Source organism: Anser anser (genome assembly GCF_964211835.1).
Source record: "Anser anser genome assembly, chromosome: 3".
NCBI lineage: Eukaryota > Metazoa > Chordata > Aves > Anseriformes > Anatidae > Anser > Anser anser.
The window spans coordinates 70,126,254-70,144,449 of NC_139722.1; the positions used below are offsets into that span (position 1 = coordinate 70,126,254).

Below are 18,196 nucleotides of genomic sequence, written 5' to 3' on the forward strand. Positions count from 1 at the left end.
CTGTTTAAGTCCCTCTTAAAGTTTCAGAGTAAATAAATGAAACGCGCTATAGTGCTTTCTTCTTCAATAACTGCCACACAGGATGGTTTAAAAACAGTCTTAAATCAATTCAGGATTGATGTGCAGACTGGGAATAAACTCACCAAAACATTGCAACACTGCAAAATGCTAGATAGCACTAACAGCTTTGAAAACTAGCGCACTAAGGATGCAAATACAACATCCTACAGTGCAGATTTGGTCCCAGGACCAGCCCACTTAGTTTCTAGGACCATTATCCATCAGGATAATGATGAACAGAAAACCATGTAAATTCCCTGCTTGGCTATTTATTAAGGTGTTCTTTTATAATATGGTGATCTGATGCTATTTTTTGCTGGTACTTATCTTGCTCTTACCAACCTACACACATCTCTTTGTACTCCTAACTGCACATTTTTGCTCCCCCACCTTCACTGCTTCCCTTTTACTGTACTCAGGTCACTGTCAACTCAGGTCACTAATCTGGCAGATTCAGCAATAGGAAATAAATTGTTTTGCAACAGATCCGACTCAAATCGACTCATTGTGCAGTGAGTACCAGGGCTTGACCCAGAAAGAGATGAAAATTGTGCGGCCTGAAGTCATAGAACCACAGAATCGTTAAGGTTGCAAAAGACCTCCAAGATCCTCTGGTCCAACCATCCTCCTACCACCAATGTCACCCACTAAACCATGTCCCTGAGCACCACGTCCAACCTTAAACACCCCCAAGGACTGTGACTCCACCACCTCCCTGGGCAACCCATTCCAATGCCTGAGTATTTCTGAGAAGAAGTGTATCAATATTATGAAAATATGAAGCCATCGGTTCATACACTGCCTTATGATAATATTGCATATTGATTATAGCAGTATTATGATATTAATAAATATGAAATTTACTTCTATTATTGCATTAAATTTCTATTTTCAACATAGCATATCACAGTTTGATATTGTTATGAGAAATAAGGAAGGTCAAGGTCAAGTCGAAGTTCTTTGCATGGGATCCCGTACTTTGAAGGCAATTAAATTATTCCAGCTGTATCATGTAAGACCGAGCACATGCTACGGCATCAGTTAAAAGGGAGTAAATTCTGGTTGCCCGTCTGCTCTTTTGGTGTTGCCCATGGCACTACGAGCCGTGCCTAGCAGTGTGCTCCAGGCAGACACCGGACCTGATAACCCACTAATAACCTAACTGCGAGGTGACAGTGCTTGTGTCCAGAGCAGGGCTACGAAGCTGGCGAAGGGCCTGGCACACAAGTCCTGTGAGGAGCGGCTGAGGGAGCTGGGGGTGTTTGGTCTGGGGAAGAGGAGGCTCAGGGCAGACCTCATTGCTCTCTACAGCCACCTGAAAGGAAGGTGTGGGGAGCTGGGGGTCGGCCTCTTCTCACAGGTAACTAGTGATAGGACTAGAGGGAATGGCCTCAAGTTGTGCCGGGGAGGTTCAGGTTGGAAATGAGGAGACATTTCTTCTCAGAAAGAGCGGTCAGGCATTGGGACGGGTTACCCAGGGAGGTGGTGGAGTCACCGTGGGTGACATTGGTGGTAGGGGGATGGCTGGACCAGATGATCTTGAAGGTCTTTTCCAGCCTTAGTGATTCCGTGATCGCTGTGATCAGTGCCCCACAAACACGCCTTCCCAGAGCAGGGCGAGCTGTGGCGGCGCTGCTCGGCGCCGGCTTCTCCTCCTCCGCCCCGCCAGAGGGCGGCCCTGCGGCGGCGGGCAGGGCCGTGCCGGGCCGGGCCGGGCCGTGAGGGAGCGGGCGGCGGCCATGGCTGTGCTGCTGGAGACCACGGTGGGCGACCTGGTCATCGACCTCTACACGGAGGAGCGGCCCCGCGGTACGAGCGCGGCCGGGGGCGGCTTCGCGTCGGCGAACGGGCCCGGGGGGCGCCGGCTCCGTGGGCACGGCCCGGCCCGGCCCGGCCGCCTCAGGCCTCCGCGGGCGGCTCGGCGGTGTGCGCCTCCGGGGCTGCGGGACGGAGGTCTGCCTGGTAGCGGCATGTTCGTTACCCACGGGGGGCACAGAAACGGGGCCGTCCCGGGGCGTTGGAAATGGGGCAGCCGGGGTCTGCCTTCCCCGGGGGGGTGGGGGAAAGGTTGGCTGCCGAGAGCATCTCTGACAGCTGGTAGGTCCTAACAGGTCTGCCCCAAAAGCAGCTTCGTACGCGCTGAATCCGTTACACCCGTACTTATTATATCCACGATCCTCTTCAGTAAACGTCAGTATGATTTCTTACAGCTTGTCTGAATTTTCTGAAGCTCTGCAAAATCAAGTACTACAACTATTGTCTTATTTACAATGTACAGGTGAGTATTCTCAGTTCTATATATTTTACCTTGGCTTAAGTTCACAAATACAACAACAACATCTTATGTGTTCTGCTTTGTGACAGAGGGACTTTATTATACAAACTGGTGACCCCATGGGAACCGGCCGTGGAGGCGAGTCTGTATTTTGGTAAGTAAAACACGTTTGTGCTGCTTCACCAACAGAGAAGTCGTATGGGAGCAAAGGGTCCCGCTTAGGTTGTCTTCAGCACTTTCGAGGCATAATGACTGATGGGAAGAAAAAATGTTGGTGCATAGGCTTCTTCAGCTATTGTAGCCAAATACTTTTTTAATTCTTACACTGTCCTCCACCATTGAGATGTTTTTTCTGGACAGTATTCTATCTCTGACCTTAGAAATAAAGCTATAGTAAGTTGTATGTAAATTTCTGCTTATTTAAAAGTGAGCAAACAACTAGGTTTGGTTTTGTGGGATGAGTATCATAACTAACTGCTCCATAGAAGGCACAGTCATTAGCAGTTTGTTACTACTTTTATTTTTGTAACAAAATATATTTAATTGAGCAAGAGGGGAACACAGAGGCTATGCTTGATTTCCTGTGTGCAAGAAAGCAATAGTGTTGCCCTAAAAATTGACTTGTTGAAAATGTTAGCGGTCATAAACATAGAAGCTGAAGAAGTTCAAACAGTAAGGTGGAACTTAGCAAAGTGCGTATGTTCTGTACGTTTCCTTTAAAATTAATATTAAAAATAGAATTAAAATTGCATAGTAGAACTAAAAACCGGGGGTGCTGAGGAGCATGGTATACAGAGATAAATAGCTCAGTTTGAACAGAACCAGTGTTGCTAGACCAATGTTGATGTTTGTAAGTCTGGTCTGTCAGAGCCTTTAAAATAGAAAACCTTGATGTGGAACTGTTGTGATCCTGGAAGCGGTTTAATTGTGCTAAGCAAATGCAAATCTTACGTGCTTGCCAGACCTGACCTGTCTCTGCACATGAGTAGATCAAGTTCATTTTCACATTCTTTTCTATTATAGGGATTGTTTTGGTCTTCTTCTGAGGCCCGATAGTATGGCAGATACGGAAGGAGAGTGCGATAAGAGATTGGCAGATACTGTTCTGCTGCTAGGATGGGGAGTGGCAATATTTCATTTCCACCTGTTCATTACTGCTGAAATCCACAGAATTGGGCTTTCTGTTCTTGCTACCTAGGAAACTGATGCAGGCAAACTTTGACTTGAGTCTTCTCTTCATAAAGACCTACAACAGTTTATCAAAATAAGTTCAAACACAACATTGTTCCTTATATGTGGGCAAAACTGTGTATTGACCATGCCTCTGTCAATTATGGAGTAAGGTAAAAATCAGGGACAGACTTTAAAAATTAAAAATGTTTTGATGATTTGCTGTATTCTGTATATCTTAAATTACTGCGTACACTCCTGTATGTATGATGAACTTAGTTTACACGCAGATATGGTGGCTTTCTGTTTGTCTTGAAGGAGAAACTGAAAGCATAAATTGCTGCACTTTTAAAGTGTTGGCTTAATTTTTCTGATGGAACCTTCTTATCAAAATACGTACTCCCTTCAGGCCCTAGAAAAATACTGTATGCTGCACTAAAAAACACAAATAAGCCGTCACAAAAAAAAAACCTCTGTGAAATGCTTCAGAGAAAAATCTGTTATCTGTAATATAAAGTGAACTGTATAACTGTACTGGTACATAAAAATGTGCACATTGCGCCAATGTAAAAAAAAAAAAGTTTCATTTACTGTTTTATGGCATTTTTTAATTTCACTTTTTAATATCTGTTTGCTTTATAACATATAACATATTTTCCATGTATTTTCAGTCAACTGTATGGTGATCAAGCCAGATTTTTTGAGGCAGAAAAAGTGCCGAGAATTAAGCACAAGAAAAAAGGAACCGTGTCAATGGTGAACAATGGCAGTGATCAGCATGGATCACAGGTCAGTATGCAGAGTTGGGAAGTCTTGGTGCACGTCTCAGTAAGAAAAATGAAAATTCCTTGAATTTGCAAAAAGGGCATAACAACAATGATGTCATCTCAAGAGCATCATCTTGTAATATGGTCAAAAGGCATGTACAAAAAGGGCCATAGATAAGTACTTTTCATGGTGTTCCAGGTGCAAATAGGCATTTGATTACGGAGAAGAAAGAGGTTGAGATGCTCTGATTCAAATCCTGTCCTAGCTCAAATTTATAAATTTTGTTAGAATTCAGTCCCCTTTATTTTTTTTTTGTTTATTCATTTTTGTTGATACTTTTATGTAATTTTGCAAATCTTACAGAGTAAGATTAAGCAAGAACAAATCCTGTAGTTAGATGGACTTGTAAAGCGGAGAACTTGGTTTTTAGAATAATCTTAAAACTTTCCAATTATAACTTCATCTTAGTTTGGAAACTGAAATCACAGCTTTCTCTGTATGATTACATTAAAGTGTGCATTACGACAATGTAAATGTATAGTTTTATCTGAGTGCAAGTTTTATTTCTTCCCACACCAAAAAAATTATTATAAAACAGTTTCTGAAATTGATGTTGTTCCCTGTTCAAGTGCACAAAGCTTTTTCTATAGGTATATTTAAAGCTCTAATCTCATAGAACTATACTATTTCTGAATAATTTTAGATGCATTGTCACTTTTATGTATTAAAATGCCTTACTTGAAATATCCATACATTTGAATTAATTTTTTTTCATGAAGAAAGAGCAACTTAAAAAAAAACACCTATGGTTTTATTACAGCTAGAACTTGTTATAATATACGGAGTTAATTTTCCTGCTTTCTAAGTATAAAATTGTTGGTAGGTGTTTTTTTAGGAAGAAGCAATGGCATTTGTATTTACATTTAAGAATGAAGTCAGGAAGAGGCTTTTTTTTTTTTTTTTCCACCTGGATTCCAGTGAGAGTTTTATCTCTCCTAAGGTAAAACTGAAGCCCTCATTTTTTTCCATTTACTGTTACTGATTTTGTATCTTTTTTTTGTAGTTTCTTATTACAACAGGGGAAAACCTGGATTACCTCGATGGTGTGCATACAGTATTTGGAGAAGTGACTGAAGGCATGGATGTATTGAAGACAATTAATGAAACCTTTGTGGATAAGGATTTTATCCCATATCAAGATATCAGGTGTGACTGCATTTAACTTCCCGTTTTGGAGGATTATACTATAATTAACACATCTATCTTTTTGGAAACTAAATCGATAGGGCAATGTTAGGTGACTTGTACATGGTATCTAAAATACTCTTTTATTGCAGTATTATTGGTAAAATGCTGTATGATTCTGCCTTTACAGGAATTTGAATTTCTTCTCAAAGTAACTTAGTATTTATTATGGAAGTCTGTCGTGAGTTGATATGAGCTGTAAGCCAGAAATCTGAGCGTTTGTGTAGGCATGTGTTTTCAGATGGACTCCATATCTTCATGGAGTCTTTAAGAGCTATGTGAACTTGCAGGAACAGGGATGGAATTGTTGTCCTGCCTGAACCGTAAGACAATTTGAGCAAAATAATTGGTGTAGTTGCTCTAAGGAGTTTTGTTCCATTTGTATGATTCTTTTAATAGTGATTTCTAGATTTAAGTAGTACAAGGAATTAGATGGCAGCAAAAAAGTGCAACATTACTTGATATTAGACTTTACTAGGCTATGTATTAGTCTGGAAAGAGTAAATGAGAAAATAAGCAGCTACTACAATAAGAAAAATTATAAGAAAATATGCACCTACCTTGCCTTTATAAAAGCATTGATTCTAGTATTTACAGGTATGCAGGATGTTTGGCTTTTTATGGTGTAACTGAGAATCAGCAGGGCTGCTTTCCTATTACTGGGGTAAAGAGAGTTTTATTTGCTTGTGGCTGATTCTGGTCTTGATGTTGTTTTCTATTAGGATTAATCATACAGTAATTTTAGATGATCCCTTTGATGATCCACCTGGCTTGTCTATTCCTGATCGCTCACCAGAACCTACTAAGGAACAGCTAGATGTGAGTATTTGTGATAGCTTCTTGGGGAAAGTTGGAAGAAAGAATTTAGTAAATAGATCCCTGTTAGTCGCAGAGTTAGCAGAGACTGGTCAAAATAAGAACCTGTCCTTAATACTTTGTGAAAGTATTGGGGGGTGGCCAAGTGGAAGGCAGAAGGCATCCAAGTAAGGTTCGGAAAATGAGAGAATGTTTTGGCCATGGATTGCTATTAACTACTTTTTCCCTTCAATTTTTTTCAGAGTGGCAGAATAGGAGCAGATGAAGAAATTGATGACTTGAAAGGACGGTCTGCAGATGAAATAGAAGAAGTTCAGGCAGAAAAAGAAGCGAAAACTCGTGCCATTCTTCTGGAGATGGTGAACATCTTTTTGTATTTACCTTTACCTGAAGAGATGAAAAATTTAGTGTACTAACATCTCTGACAGCACATTGTGTGCTTAAGATCTTTTCTGGAATCTGTTTCTTACTTGTGTTACTTTGCTTCTTCCTGTTACCACACTAATGTACATTTACCTTTTTATTAGCATATTAAGTAAAAGGTGGCGTTAAATTGTTTGTGTATCTATCACTAGTCTTTTATTCAGGTTTCGTAAAGAAGTGCTGCAATTCAACAGGAGGTGGTGTGTGTATTTGTGTTTTCCTCTGGAACTTAGGTTGCTGGTTCTAATGAGGGAATTTTGATCAGAGATTGCAAACATCGAAGTTGTGCGTACTGTAAGCTAGTGTTCTCTCTTAGTAAGCATGAATGCTGCCTCCCTTCCATCTATCTGAACAAAGTTGTGTAATTGTTACTTCTCATCCTTATCAAGTAGGGTGAACTGAAGTTTAGGATAGTTGTTGCCAGACTTCAAGAGAGTTTGAGTTTATCTTAGGTACAGATAGAGACTGAAGAATGGGTCCAGTCCATTTTATTTTTGGAACAGAGTGGCTCTAAAAGTACACTTTTATTCTAAAAAAGAAAGAACAGTTAGGCTTTACATCAATTAGAACTGAGTATTGTTAAGTTATGAACAGGGAAAGCAAGGTGGGAAAGTATTTGTGACTTTCCTGAAATCCCTGTGGTGGAATTGCAAATAGATTAATTGTTTCTAGGTGCTTTAGAAAACACTCTTATTGTGACATTGAGTGAGAAAAATATTGTGTTTGTTTTTGATTTTGTGATAGGAATGTGTCTGAAATCATCCACAAGATGTGTTGCCAGTGTGCTTGTGGCAGTAAAATATAGAGAACTTCAGGCAGAAGTGATGAAGGTCTGTTTCTGTATCCCACAGGTGGGAGACTTACCAGATGCAGAAGTCAAGCCACCAGAAAACGTGCTGTTTGTTTGTAAACTGAATCCCGTGACCACAGATGAAGACCTAGAGATAATATTTTCACGATTTGGTCCAATTAAAAGGTAATTATTATAATGTGAAGAAGAGAACCTTCTTTGTTGAAACTGAACTTTACACCCATCAGTCTATTTAGGTTTGACTGTTAAGTAGTATTCTGGTGTCTCTGGACATCAAAAGACAGTGAAGTGAAACCTACTTTCCTACAGCTCTCTATCGTATACCCTCAAATCATCTTTTTTCTGGCTAAGAGTACAAGCCAGCATAGTTTGTAGAGGAATTTGCCTTACCTCGTTTCTGTTTTCTCAGTTTTTTTCTGTTCTTTTGTTTTCACCTCAAGATGAGAGGAACAGAACTGCATACAATATTAAAGAAGTTACAGCGTTAGAGTGGCACAGTGGTATTCCCCACTTTGCTCTCAACACCTTTTCTAATTATTGCTAGAGCTGTAAGTGCTTTATAACCTGTACTTTTATCAAATAGGTCATTTCACAAAAAAAATTCTTACAGAGTTTAGAATCTTACTCTTTAGTGCTAATTGCCAACTCAGAGCCTTTTTCACAATGCACAGTTAGGATCCCCCCACCCATGCTCATCCTCTTGCATTTATCTACATTGAATATCATTTGCTCTTTTGTTATTCAGTTGAACTCCTAGGAACTTCGCAATTTTTTTTCAGTCTTTATTTTTATCACCTTTAACAATTTACTATCCTTAGCAAACTCCATGGGTGACCTCCTTGCTTCCTCAATGAGAACTATTTACTTTACCCTGCCTTGCACATTTTTATCGATACAAAGATCTTTCTTATACCATTACTGCTTAATTTCACTAAAACCCTTTGGTGCAGGAGTTTCTTAGAATTTCCAGAGGGATTTCAAAGTGGCTCACTGTCTTGCATAGGCATGTTGACCCTTTCAAAGAACTTTGGTTAGATTTATTCAGATAGTCTTGGGTAGGTCCTATTTATTCAGATGCCCACTAAGTCATTTCTGTGTCCCGTTCCTACAAATTTGTGCAGTACTGGCAGCAGGCACGCAGATCTGCACTCTACCAGATCTTTCACTACACTCCGTAGTGTGTGTGCGTGTGTCTGATACTGTGTTCGCCATCCTTACAACTGGAGCAGATCTACTGGATATCGTAGAGATCTTTTACACCTTTTCTTTTCCTCTATCAGTTTGTTTAATAAACTCTTTTGCAGACCTTCCACTTTCAGATAGATCTTATGAATAATTCAACAAGAGAAGTGTTCTTGCATAAGACAGTCCTACCTTCCTCTTAATTAGTGGCTGCTGCAAGGAATTCACACAGCTTGTCTGAACACTCAGTTTCTCCCCCCCCCTTTTTTTTGTCTTGATCATCTTTTGAATTGTGTATCAAATCCTAATATGTCAACTGCTCAGTGTGCTTAAAGGAGGTTCAAGTCTCACACGAATACCATGTTTACTGCACTTGTTGCCTGTTTGACTTCCTTCAACATATTGTAGTCAGAATTCTGATTCTGTATATGAGTATACTGTAATTATTCCCATTTTACTTCTACTGATCCAATACTTCAGGCTTTGTATTTTTCCCCAGTGAACTGCCTGATAAGATTGGCTGCTAGCAATGTGCCTGCTAAGAAGAGAAATTTGCCTGTTTAAACTTCCCTTAAATTATTGTAAAAGCAGAACGTGAGGTTTATTGTCTCTTACTGGTGAAAGGCAAAAACTCAGTCACAAGCAGTACTGTTGGAAAATAATTTTGTTTCATTAATCCAATAGTTCTACAGTTCTGTCCCTAGTTCTACAATACAATCCCTAGTTCTACAGTTCATCCATAGCTTACAATTCAAGTTAAGGACTTGTGAACTAAGTGTAATAATTACTTACTTCAGTAATATCACATGCACTTTTCCTGTGCAGCAACACCCATGTCAGTAAGGGTCTCAGAATCAAGTGTTAAAATACCTTTGAGGTCTGTTTTTCTGTTTCTTTCATTTTTTTTAAAACTTTTACTCTCCCTTTTAAGCAATACTTACCTGTCCTATGGGTCTTGCTCTGAGAGCACTGACATGTTAATTTCATGCCAATTTTTCAGCTGTGAAGTGATTCGAGACTGGAAGACTGGTGAATCTCTTTGTTATGCTTTCATTGAATTTGAGAAGGTATGTTTTTTAGTTGTGTTGGATGTAGATTGTGCTTACCAAAGTGTATTTTCAGTATACTACCACTAAAGGAGAACAGTGAAATCTTCAAGTGTGGGGTAGCTAACATTTTCTATTACTGACTTAGTTGCAGAAGTTGTAGGTCCTAAATCAGTCAAAAATCTTTATTCAGCCAAACGATACGAATATGTCCTTAGTTGGTCTTGAAACCAGTGGGTTTAGAGCAGGACCATGTTTTTCTGAGTACATTAGGACTTTCAAACAGTTAGGAAGAGTAAAAGAAGGGAATGCCAGCAGAAAATGGAGGAGTGCTGTATAGAGAGAGGAGGGAGTATGAAAGAAGGTGGATAGGTGTCTACAGTACAGTGCTACAGTAATTCCTGGGGTTGTAAATGGTGTTACCTTTATCAACATGCTGCTCTTAACACTGTGATTGCTCGTAAAAGTTCTCTTGATGGTGCATAGCTTCTTGCTAGAGACTTTCTGATAGCTTTGCTAATCTGTGAGGAAAACTGGAAAACACTGGAAAAGCAAGAACACGTTCCTTTAGCCTATTGTGTACTTAAAATGGAACTTCTGTGAGTTGCTGTTGTCCCTGGCAAATTTTTAAAGAGGTGAAATGAAAAAAATGTAATTTAAAATGTTTACATTGGGACAAAGCATAACTATTTCTTTTGAAATAACACAATGCACAAACTGTTGTGGTTTACGCAATTCTAAAAAAAAAACCATATGAGGCGTGTTCATTGGGAAATGTACACCACTGAGCAGTTGAGTTTGTGTTTGAGCTCTTTGGTGAATACTCCTTTGATATAATCATGACTCAAAAATTTCTGGAAACGTTAATATCAGGAGGAAGACTGTGAGAAAGCCTATTTCAAAATGGACAACGTGCTAATAGATGACAGACGGATACATGTGGATTTTAGCCAATCTGTTGCAAAGATTAAGTGGAAAGGAAAAGGTAAGTACACGTGATTTTTGACCCTCGCAATTGAATAAGCCATGACTTCTAAACTATAAGTATTTATGTAAAGAGAAGCAATTGTTAAGAGCTTAAATCATCTCATCTTCCAGGATGTAAATTTTCCTGGCAATATAGTGCGATAGAGCAACAAGGTTTCTAGCTCTTCTCTTCGCTACTGCTACATGTACTGGCTAGATCAGAAACAAAAAAATTGCATTGCCATGGATTGCCTTTCAACAGATATATTTTTTCAGGTAAATCATATGTTCCTATATCAAGCTTTAAAAGTGGTGCCTTTGAAGATGCTTATCAGCAACATTAATATGGCAGTACCTTGTTGCTTTCTAGTTCCATTATTCACTGTATGACAGTTGGGTGTACGCAAGAAAAAGTGAACATTCAGGCCAGGGCTTTCCTCTCTTCATCTCCTCTATATCAAGCAGACTGTATAGCTTGTATGTTTAAAAAACAAAACAGTTTCAAATGTTTGAGGATATTTGGGGCTATTTCTGACCCAGCCAGTTAATCTTGCAGTTTCAAGCATGACCGGGCGATGGCAGCATGTTGCCATAGCATAGCACATCGGTCTGTGAGCTGCTGTTGCCAACTGAATGGGTGGAAAATGAGATTGGTGATGCCCCTCTTAAGACATAATGATTTTTTGATAGCTTAGGAATTCAGGTGGAGAGCTGTAGCTGTCTCAGAGGTTTCCCTTTGTGCATCCCAGAGCAAAAGGTCATTTAATAGTGAGAATAGTCATAGGCTTTTACAGTAACAGTAGTGTATCATAAGACCTGTAATCAAAGAGGGACTAAACCAGTTACTAAACCCTGCTTTGTGATCCTGTTCGTGCTTTGTCTCTACTGGATGTGATTGAGGAGAAAGCCATAATTTGTTTAATGAGATCTGCAAGCAAGAGAAGCACAGAATCATGACTTGCCCTACCCTTTTCTACTCTGTTATCCAGATGTTAATGTTGTTCTTGGAACTGTATGAATCCCTGTAGGGTTGGGAAGATCCCTTGATTGCTTTTTTAGTTGCAGTGAGTTGAATATATTTTTCTGTGGACAGGTGGGCAGTATACCAAGGATGATTTCAAAGAATATGAAAAGGAACGTGACAGACCTTCAAAATTTGCTCTGAAAGAGAAGGTGAAACCAAAGCAGGAGTATCCTTTTCCGGTCAAATGTATTTTTTGCACCAAGTAGAGTTTATGAAAACAGTCTGGAAAAGACTTCTTGTTCTTAAAGCTTGCCAAATGTATATTTTTGCTGCAGCTTCACATAACCATCTGGTGTTTGAGATGGAATTAAACATTTTGCCTTTTTCATTTAATGACGAAGGTGAATTTAATCAAATCAGAATACGCTGTGTGCAGGTAAATAATGTTCCCAGTGTAAAGCCGTGGAGTGACATAAGGCATAACAGAGTTTTAAGTAGTTTCACTTGGGACCTGCTGCATCTGGAATGAGAAAATAGTAGTAAGTAAATCATGTTCTGCAATCCTACCTTGCTTGTGGTGAGCATGAGAGAACAGAAAGCTGTAACTTTTTCAGAGATCTGTAGGTAGGAGGAAAAAAAAGAGAGAGAACTGGGACCTGGCTGTACTGTTTGAATAGGGCAGAATTCAGTCATTTTAACACAGCTGATTATTTCAATACCTGTGTGCCTTCATAAACCACTGTCTGATAAACTGGGGTTTGTTTGCTTCATGAACTTCTGTGTTCTGATATTTATTGATATTAAGTAATAAATATGCCCTTAACCAATACTATCAGTGCCAAGTACGACCTTGTGCTAGAGGAGGAAGAAGAAGAGTCTCAAACAAGTCAGTCGTACCTGGCTAAAAAACAAAAGAAGAAAAAGCATCACCACTCTGAAGATGAAGAGGATGACAAGCGGACCAAAAAACACAAGGTGCTCACCTCTTCTTGCATGAATGATTTAACTTGATACCAGTTTATTTTCCTAGTAAGGGTAAGCCAGGAAAAAGAAGTCTGATTTTGAACTGAAGACCTGGTGTGCAAAGTCCCATAAAATACAGCAGTTGTAAATGTACAGAAGGCTGATGTCAGTGCCTGATTGTGAAAGAGGTTTCCCAAATCTTTCTGGACTTTCGAAGCTTGGCATGTCTGAATGGCTTTTTGCCAAAACATCCTGAAGAGGCAGTGTAGCCTCTCATAAAGTAGGAGATCTTCAGCACTTTGAACCTGTTGTTCACATGTTCCCAGTCATAAACCAGAAGTTAATGATATTTCATGAATGCAATCTATTTTTTATTTTCTTGCCAGAAGTGCGTGTTGGCTTTCTCCCATGTGGAATCAGAAACACTGTCTCTTTGAATTGTCTGTTTATTTTTTTCTTAATTGTTTTGGAAATATTTGCGCGACATCTCTATGCGGGTTTTACTTGCATCTGTACAGCGCTGTAGGACTCGGGCTGTGGAGGAGATTGCCAGAAGACAGCAGTTCTGTCATTCGCTCATTCCACTGCAGCCTGTTCAGTCAGCACTTTCACGTTTCTGTGAACCTGAGGTAGTCAAGATGTTGATGTTTCATGGAAACTGAATGCCTGTAATATCAAGTGCAGAGGTAACTGCTGTTGAAATTTGAGCATTAAGGAGAAATGAGCTAAGTAGGAAAAAAAATATCAATATCTACTGAGTAGAATAGAACAGAATAGTTCAGTTGGAAGGGACCTTCAAAGGTCATCTAGTCCAACTGAGTATGTATTCAGTCCAATTTAGAAAATCAGTAAAGCGACTTGAGCACGGCCGTTTCCAGATGAAATTTGCAGGCAGCTTAGCTGACAAATCCCGCTTAGAACATACAAACTGCCTGTTGTTGTTGTTGTTGTTGTTTTCTTCAATTTATAATTTGGTCATAATCTGGGCAGCTCAGAAAAGAACCAGGGAGGGGGGCATGTTCCTGCGGCGGAGACTGTTCAGTGTGAATACTGAGGCCAGCACAAAGCGTAACAGCACGGAAACTTTTCTGTTGAATGGTAGCATTTTTAGTACAGGCAAGCGAGGTGTTTTCCCTTAACCCCATTTTGGAAATAGGTGAAGCCTTTGAGGTAAAAACTTTAAAACAAAACAGCAGTTAACTTTCCACAATCAATTGCCAAAGACCACAGTGACCGTGTTTCATAGATAAGCTTCCATCCTGAGCCCTTAGTAAGTCCGAGATTTTAATTGAGAGAGAGCAGAGTCTTATAATAGGAAGTTCTGGCAACCGAAACTGCAGTTGGTGCTACCAGCTTCAGCTATGACTGAAGGGAAGGGGGTTTTATTTTCTGAATAGTTTCCATGATGTTGAGTTGTTTTTCTGTTCTCTTGCTTTTTCTTTTTCCTTTTTTTTTTTTTTAGTGTAGTTTGACTCATCCCTTTTCTTAGTCTGACACCAATTTCCTGAATCTTCAGTCTCTGTGTTGAAGTATTAAGAATATATTTTTGAACCTTGTGCTGTTGGCTTGATTCCAGAGGGCTGAAGAGGTAGGGTGCTGTGGCTTGCTTTCAGTAGGTAACAGGAGGTGGGTCTGGAGCAAGAGGCTGCACCACTGTGTGGGTTTGTGGATAGGATTTGGCACAGCGTTTTGATTGCTTCTGCTTGAGATCTGTATTATGACTTATTATGACTGTGGTCCCTTCCCAGTTTTCTCTGTGTCTTTTCTGGTTGCTTGGATTGTTTATTTTTTAAAATAACTGGTTCTGTGGAGGAGCATAGCCTAACCAGTGGGTTTTTGTTAGACATAGGGTCTTCCAGACTTTCAGATTTCTGCAGTTCACGATTTTAGCAAAAATATATTGATCTTTCCATTTTTAATCTTCTGCTCTTACTACTTATTGGACGTTGATTAGGTTTGATCAAAATCTTCCTGCTGAAATGGCTGTCTCTATTTGTTTGCTCCTTTTAACCTGTAATTAGTGTGCTTAATGTCTGTAGAGATGGCGTATCTTTATTCTGCTTTTGTGATCCTGGTATTTCAAGCTGATTTACGTTCAAGTGCTGCTTGGCAAGTAACTACTTTTGGCAGAGTCAGCAGTGAACTTCCAGAGCAGTTTCTTCCCCTCTTTTAATAATTCTTTCCTCGTGTGTTCACCAGCACAGTGCTGGATTAAGAAATGGGGTGATTGTCACTCATTTGTTGACTGGTAAGAGGCAGTGATCCTGGATTGAGAAATATGGGCTTCAGCAGTAAGAAAGAGTCTGTTTTTAAATAGTAATGTTCTTCTGCTTCCAATGGGAGAACAGCATTTTTCTGACTTGGACAGAGCATAAAAGATTCAATTTCAAATACCGTTAGTATTTTTAGTAACTTAGCATTTTAAAAATGTGACCCTTCCCTGTGCCAAAGACTTCAAAAAGGTAGAATCTTGCATAAGGGGAAATATAACTAAATTTTTTTGAGAACAAAGATGCAATTTATCTTAATTACTATAAATGACTTAAATGACTGTATTGTTTGTCTCGACTGTGATCATATTAGCTACTATGACAACCTTTTTGTGGCACTCACAGCTTCAGACATGCCCCGTATACCTTTACATTAAATGCTTCTGCAAAGATCATTGTGCTTATCTGGTGCCATTCCCCTGTGGCTTTTTTTAATCCTTTCAGCAAGTCAGTCTTTTCTGTGACGTTCAGTGCAGGCAATTTGTCATTACTTTCAAGTCTTCACTAGCCTTTTCCCTGCCCTGACTTGCAAATGAGGATTTCTGCTTCTGGCTGGCCAATAGCCCGTCTCTGGTGTTGGCTTTGTAGATGTTCTTTGTAGATGTTCTGCTGAGCGCTGTTCTGGGTTTCTCCTGTTCCTCCTCGTGCTCTCTGTCAGCAGCAAACCCCCTGAAGGCAGCAGCACACCAAGCCCACCATCTGTTTTACTGGGCAATGTTTTTGTCTTGTTGTTCTGTTCTACTCCACTGCTGGAGTGTCCACACTCTGGCGGGTACTCAGTTCCTGCCACAGAGAGACCTGGAACCTGGCTTCTTCTCCAAACGTGGAGACCAAGGCTTTCAGGTTCACTAGTAATATATTGGGTAAGAGTTGCTCTTTAAAATAGGGAAATCTGCCCCTCATTCTGAAGATGAATGGACAAAGCTCTTATAAACAGCTTATAAATATTAAAAGCAACACTCCTTTTTGGTTGATTCAGATTTTAAAATCTGTACTGAAATAGAGTTCAACAGTAAAGATGTGGAATAATGTTGGCCATCAGTGAGATTACTGTACTCAGCAACAGCAGAAATTTTTGGTTACGTAGATAAAGATCAAATCTGTGATTATTTATGTACATGTTGCTTTCTGTAACTGATGTCTTTCAGTGTTATCTATGTAATTCTAAAGGCAGTGTTTGCTCTTGGGAGTTTGCTCTGGGAATCACCCTGGTCACTGCCTTTCTGGATGAAAGCTCTGCTTAGAGTAGGGTTTTCACTATTTTGAAAAATAAATAAAACTTGTGTGATCATAAATGTGGTTTGGGTTTTAGCCACACACTGGTGAACGTTACTGCCGTGAGCATTTAGAAAAGTTTAGAGTTTTGAAAAATGAAAATTGTATCTGAAACTAAGAAATACTATATGCAGACCTTTTCCATAGTTCATAAAGATCTGTGTTTACTAGTGTCGTTATTAAAGCCCCACTAAAAATGGTGTCAACCTACTAGAGGATACGTTGATGCTAAACTTGTGATCATGCTTTCAAATCAAGTGTCCACCACTTTCTCAATAGCAAGTTGTATTTATATATTCCTGCAGGTTTCTGAGGCCCCCTCTTGTGTTTTGTGTCTCCCTGTATATCTTCGTTGAATAGTAAGAACAAAATAGTTCCTAGCAGTGCTTAAAAACGCCAGCAGGAGTTCACATGTTAAAATTCAGTGCTGTTTATTAAGAAAACCTTTTTGAGTGGACTGAGTGACTTTACAGGGGAAATGGCATCTTTCTAAAGGATCTTGGTTTTTTTGAAACTGCTCTGGCCTGACTGGGTGTTGGTGTCACCACCTAGTCTTCTAGCCTGTACCGTGTCATCACCTACTAGTGTCACATTTCACAGTGTGAGTAATTCAGCCACCTTTCCTTCATTCACTAATACGCTGTCTCAGTGGTTTTGTACCATCCACCTATCCTGCAGCAAGCAAAGCAGGTGTCCTGCTGGCAGCCACGCTCCTTTGGTACATAACATTTATCTCCAGAGCAAATCCCTCCTGTGCTCTGAACCTGCTAGGCAGGGCCCTCTGTGACGCTATGCAGAAAGCCAGGGAAATCCAATATTTCCTCATTTCTGCCTACCTGGATTTGCAGTGGTTTTTCAGAGAGTATTTGGTGTCTGTGCTCAGACACCACGGCCACATGCAATACATACTTGGTCTCTCCTTTTTTAGGCCATTTAAAACTAAATAGACTCGTACCCCATAGAGTTTATTCTCTCTGTGTGTGTGTGTGTGTGTGTGTAGTTTGGGTCTTCGAAGCAGTGGTGTTCATTATTCTGAAGCCCATAACTTAGGCCATTAAGGATTATTTCAGGCAAGTCTTAGAAAGTGGTTTGCATCTTCACGGCACTGGAATGCCTGCGGGGCTTGAACCAAAACTGATCAAACACCTCAATTGCTTATGTAAGAAGTCAAATCCAAAACTGCCTCAGAAGCTGCTGTGATGCCTATGAACAGATTGAGAATATCCGTCTGAGTTGGATCCTTAGTATCACCAGCTTTTGCTCGAGACCCTTAGGAAATACAAGAAGTAGTAGTCTGGCAGGCAGGCTTTTTTCCCTACTGACAAAAGCTGTGGATGTGTCTTGATACAGTTACAGTTTTATTTATGGTGAGTTACCCTTTGCAAATAATCACAGATGTGAATGTTTCAGGTAGTGCCAGCCTTAGACAGCTGAGGAACCATGCTTGGCTCTTCCTAGTTCTCCTCATGCCTTTGCAGTTTTCCTCTTCTGTCTGTAACTGCGTATGCATCCGATTCCTTTAACAGGATTCTGATCGGAAACATGAAGGAGAGCGCTACAGAGAGAAGACAAAGAGTGAGAAGAAAGACAGGCATCGGAGCCGCAGCCGATCTCAGGAAAGAGGCTCCAGTTACAGCAAGCATAAAGACAAATACAGAGAAGATGTCCGAGTAAGAGACTGGGATAAAAAGGCAGACAGAAGCAGAAGTCCAAAGAAATCAAAAGACAAAGAGAGGTCCAAGTACAGATGATGGAGGAGAAAAAGAGAAGGGAACTAAAAATGTTTTCTTCCTGCATTTCCACCATTGCTGCCATATGACTGTGCAGGTACTGGTTGAAAGCAGCTATGTTCTGTCGGTGGTTTGGCCTTATGATTCTGTGAATTCCCGGTGTATGACTTGGAGTAAGGCTGGATTCCCAAAAGCTTGTTTCAATAAAGTATTTCACATTAGTGGAATGATT

At 40.1% G+C, this 18,196-nt stretch overlaps 1 protein-coding gene across 1 annotated transcript; it reads left to right on the top strand.

Annotated features, from left to right (window-relative positions):
- Positions 1–1,711: 1,711 nt before the first annotated feature.
- Positions 1,712–18,191, top strand: PPIL4 (peptidylprolyl isomerase like 4). Its single transcript, XM_083829987.1, has 13 exons — positions 1,712–1,869; positions 2,271–2,338; positions 2,425–2,489; positions 4,177–4,294; positions 5,337–5,479; positions 6,241–6,337; positions 6,577–6,693; positions 7,609–7,733; positions 9,751–9,817; positions 10,670–10,781; positions 11,856–11,952; positions 12,563–12,701; positions 17,761–18,191. Exons 1-13 carry the CDS (start codon positions 1,800–1,802, stop codon positions 17,983–17,985), a joined length of 1,443 nt encoding a protein of 480 aa, XP_083686113.1. The 5' UTR covers positions 1,712–1,799; the 3' UTR covers positions 17,986–18,191.
- The last annotated feature ends 5 nt before the right edge of the window (positions 18,192–18,196 follow it).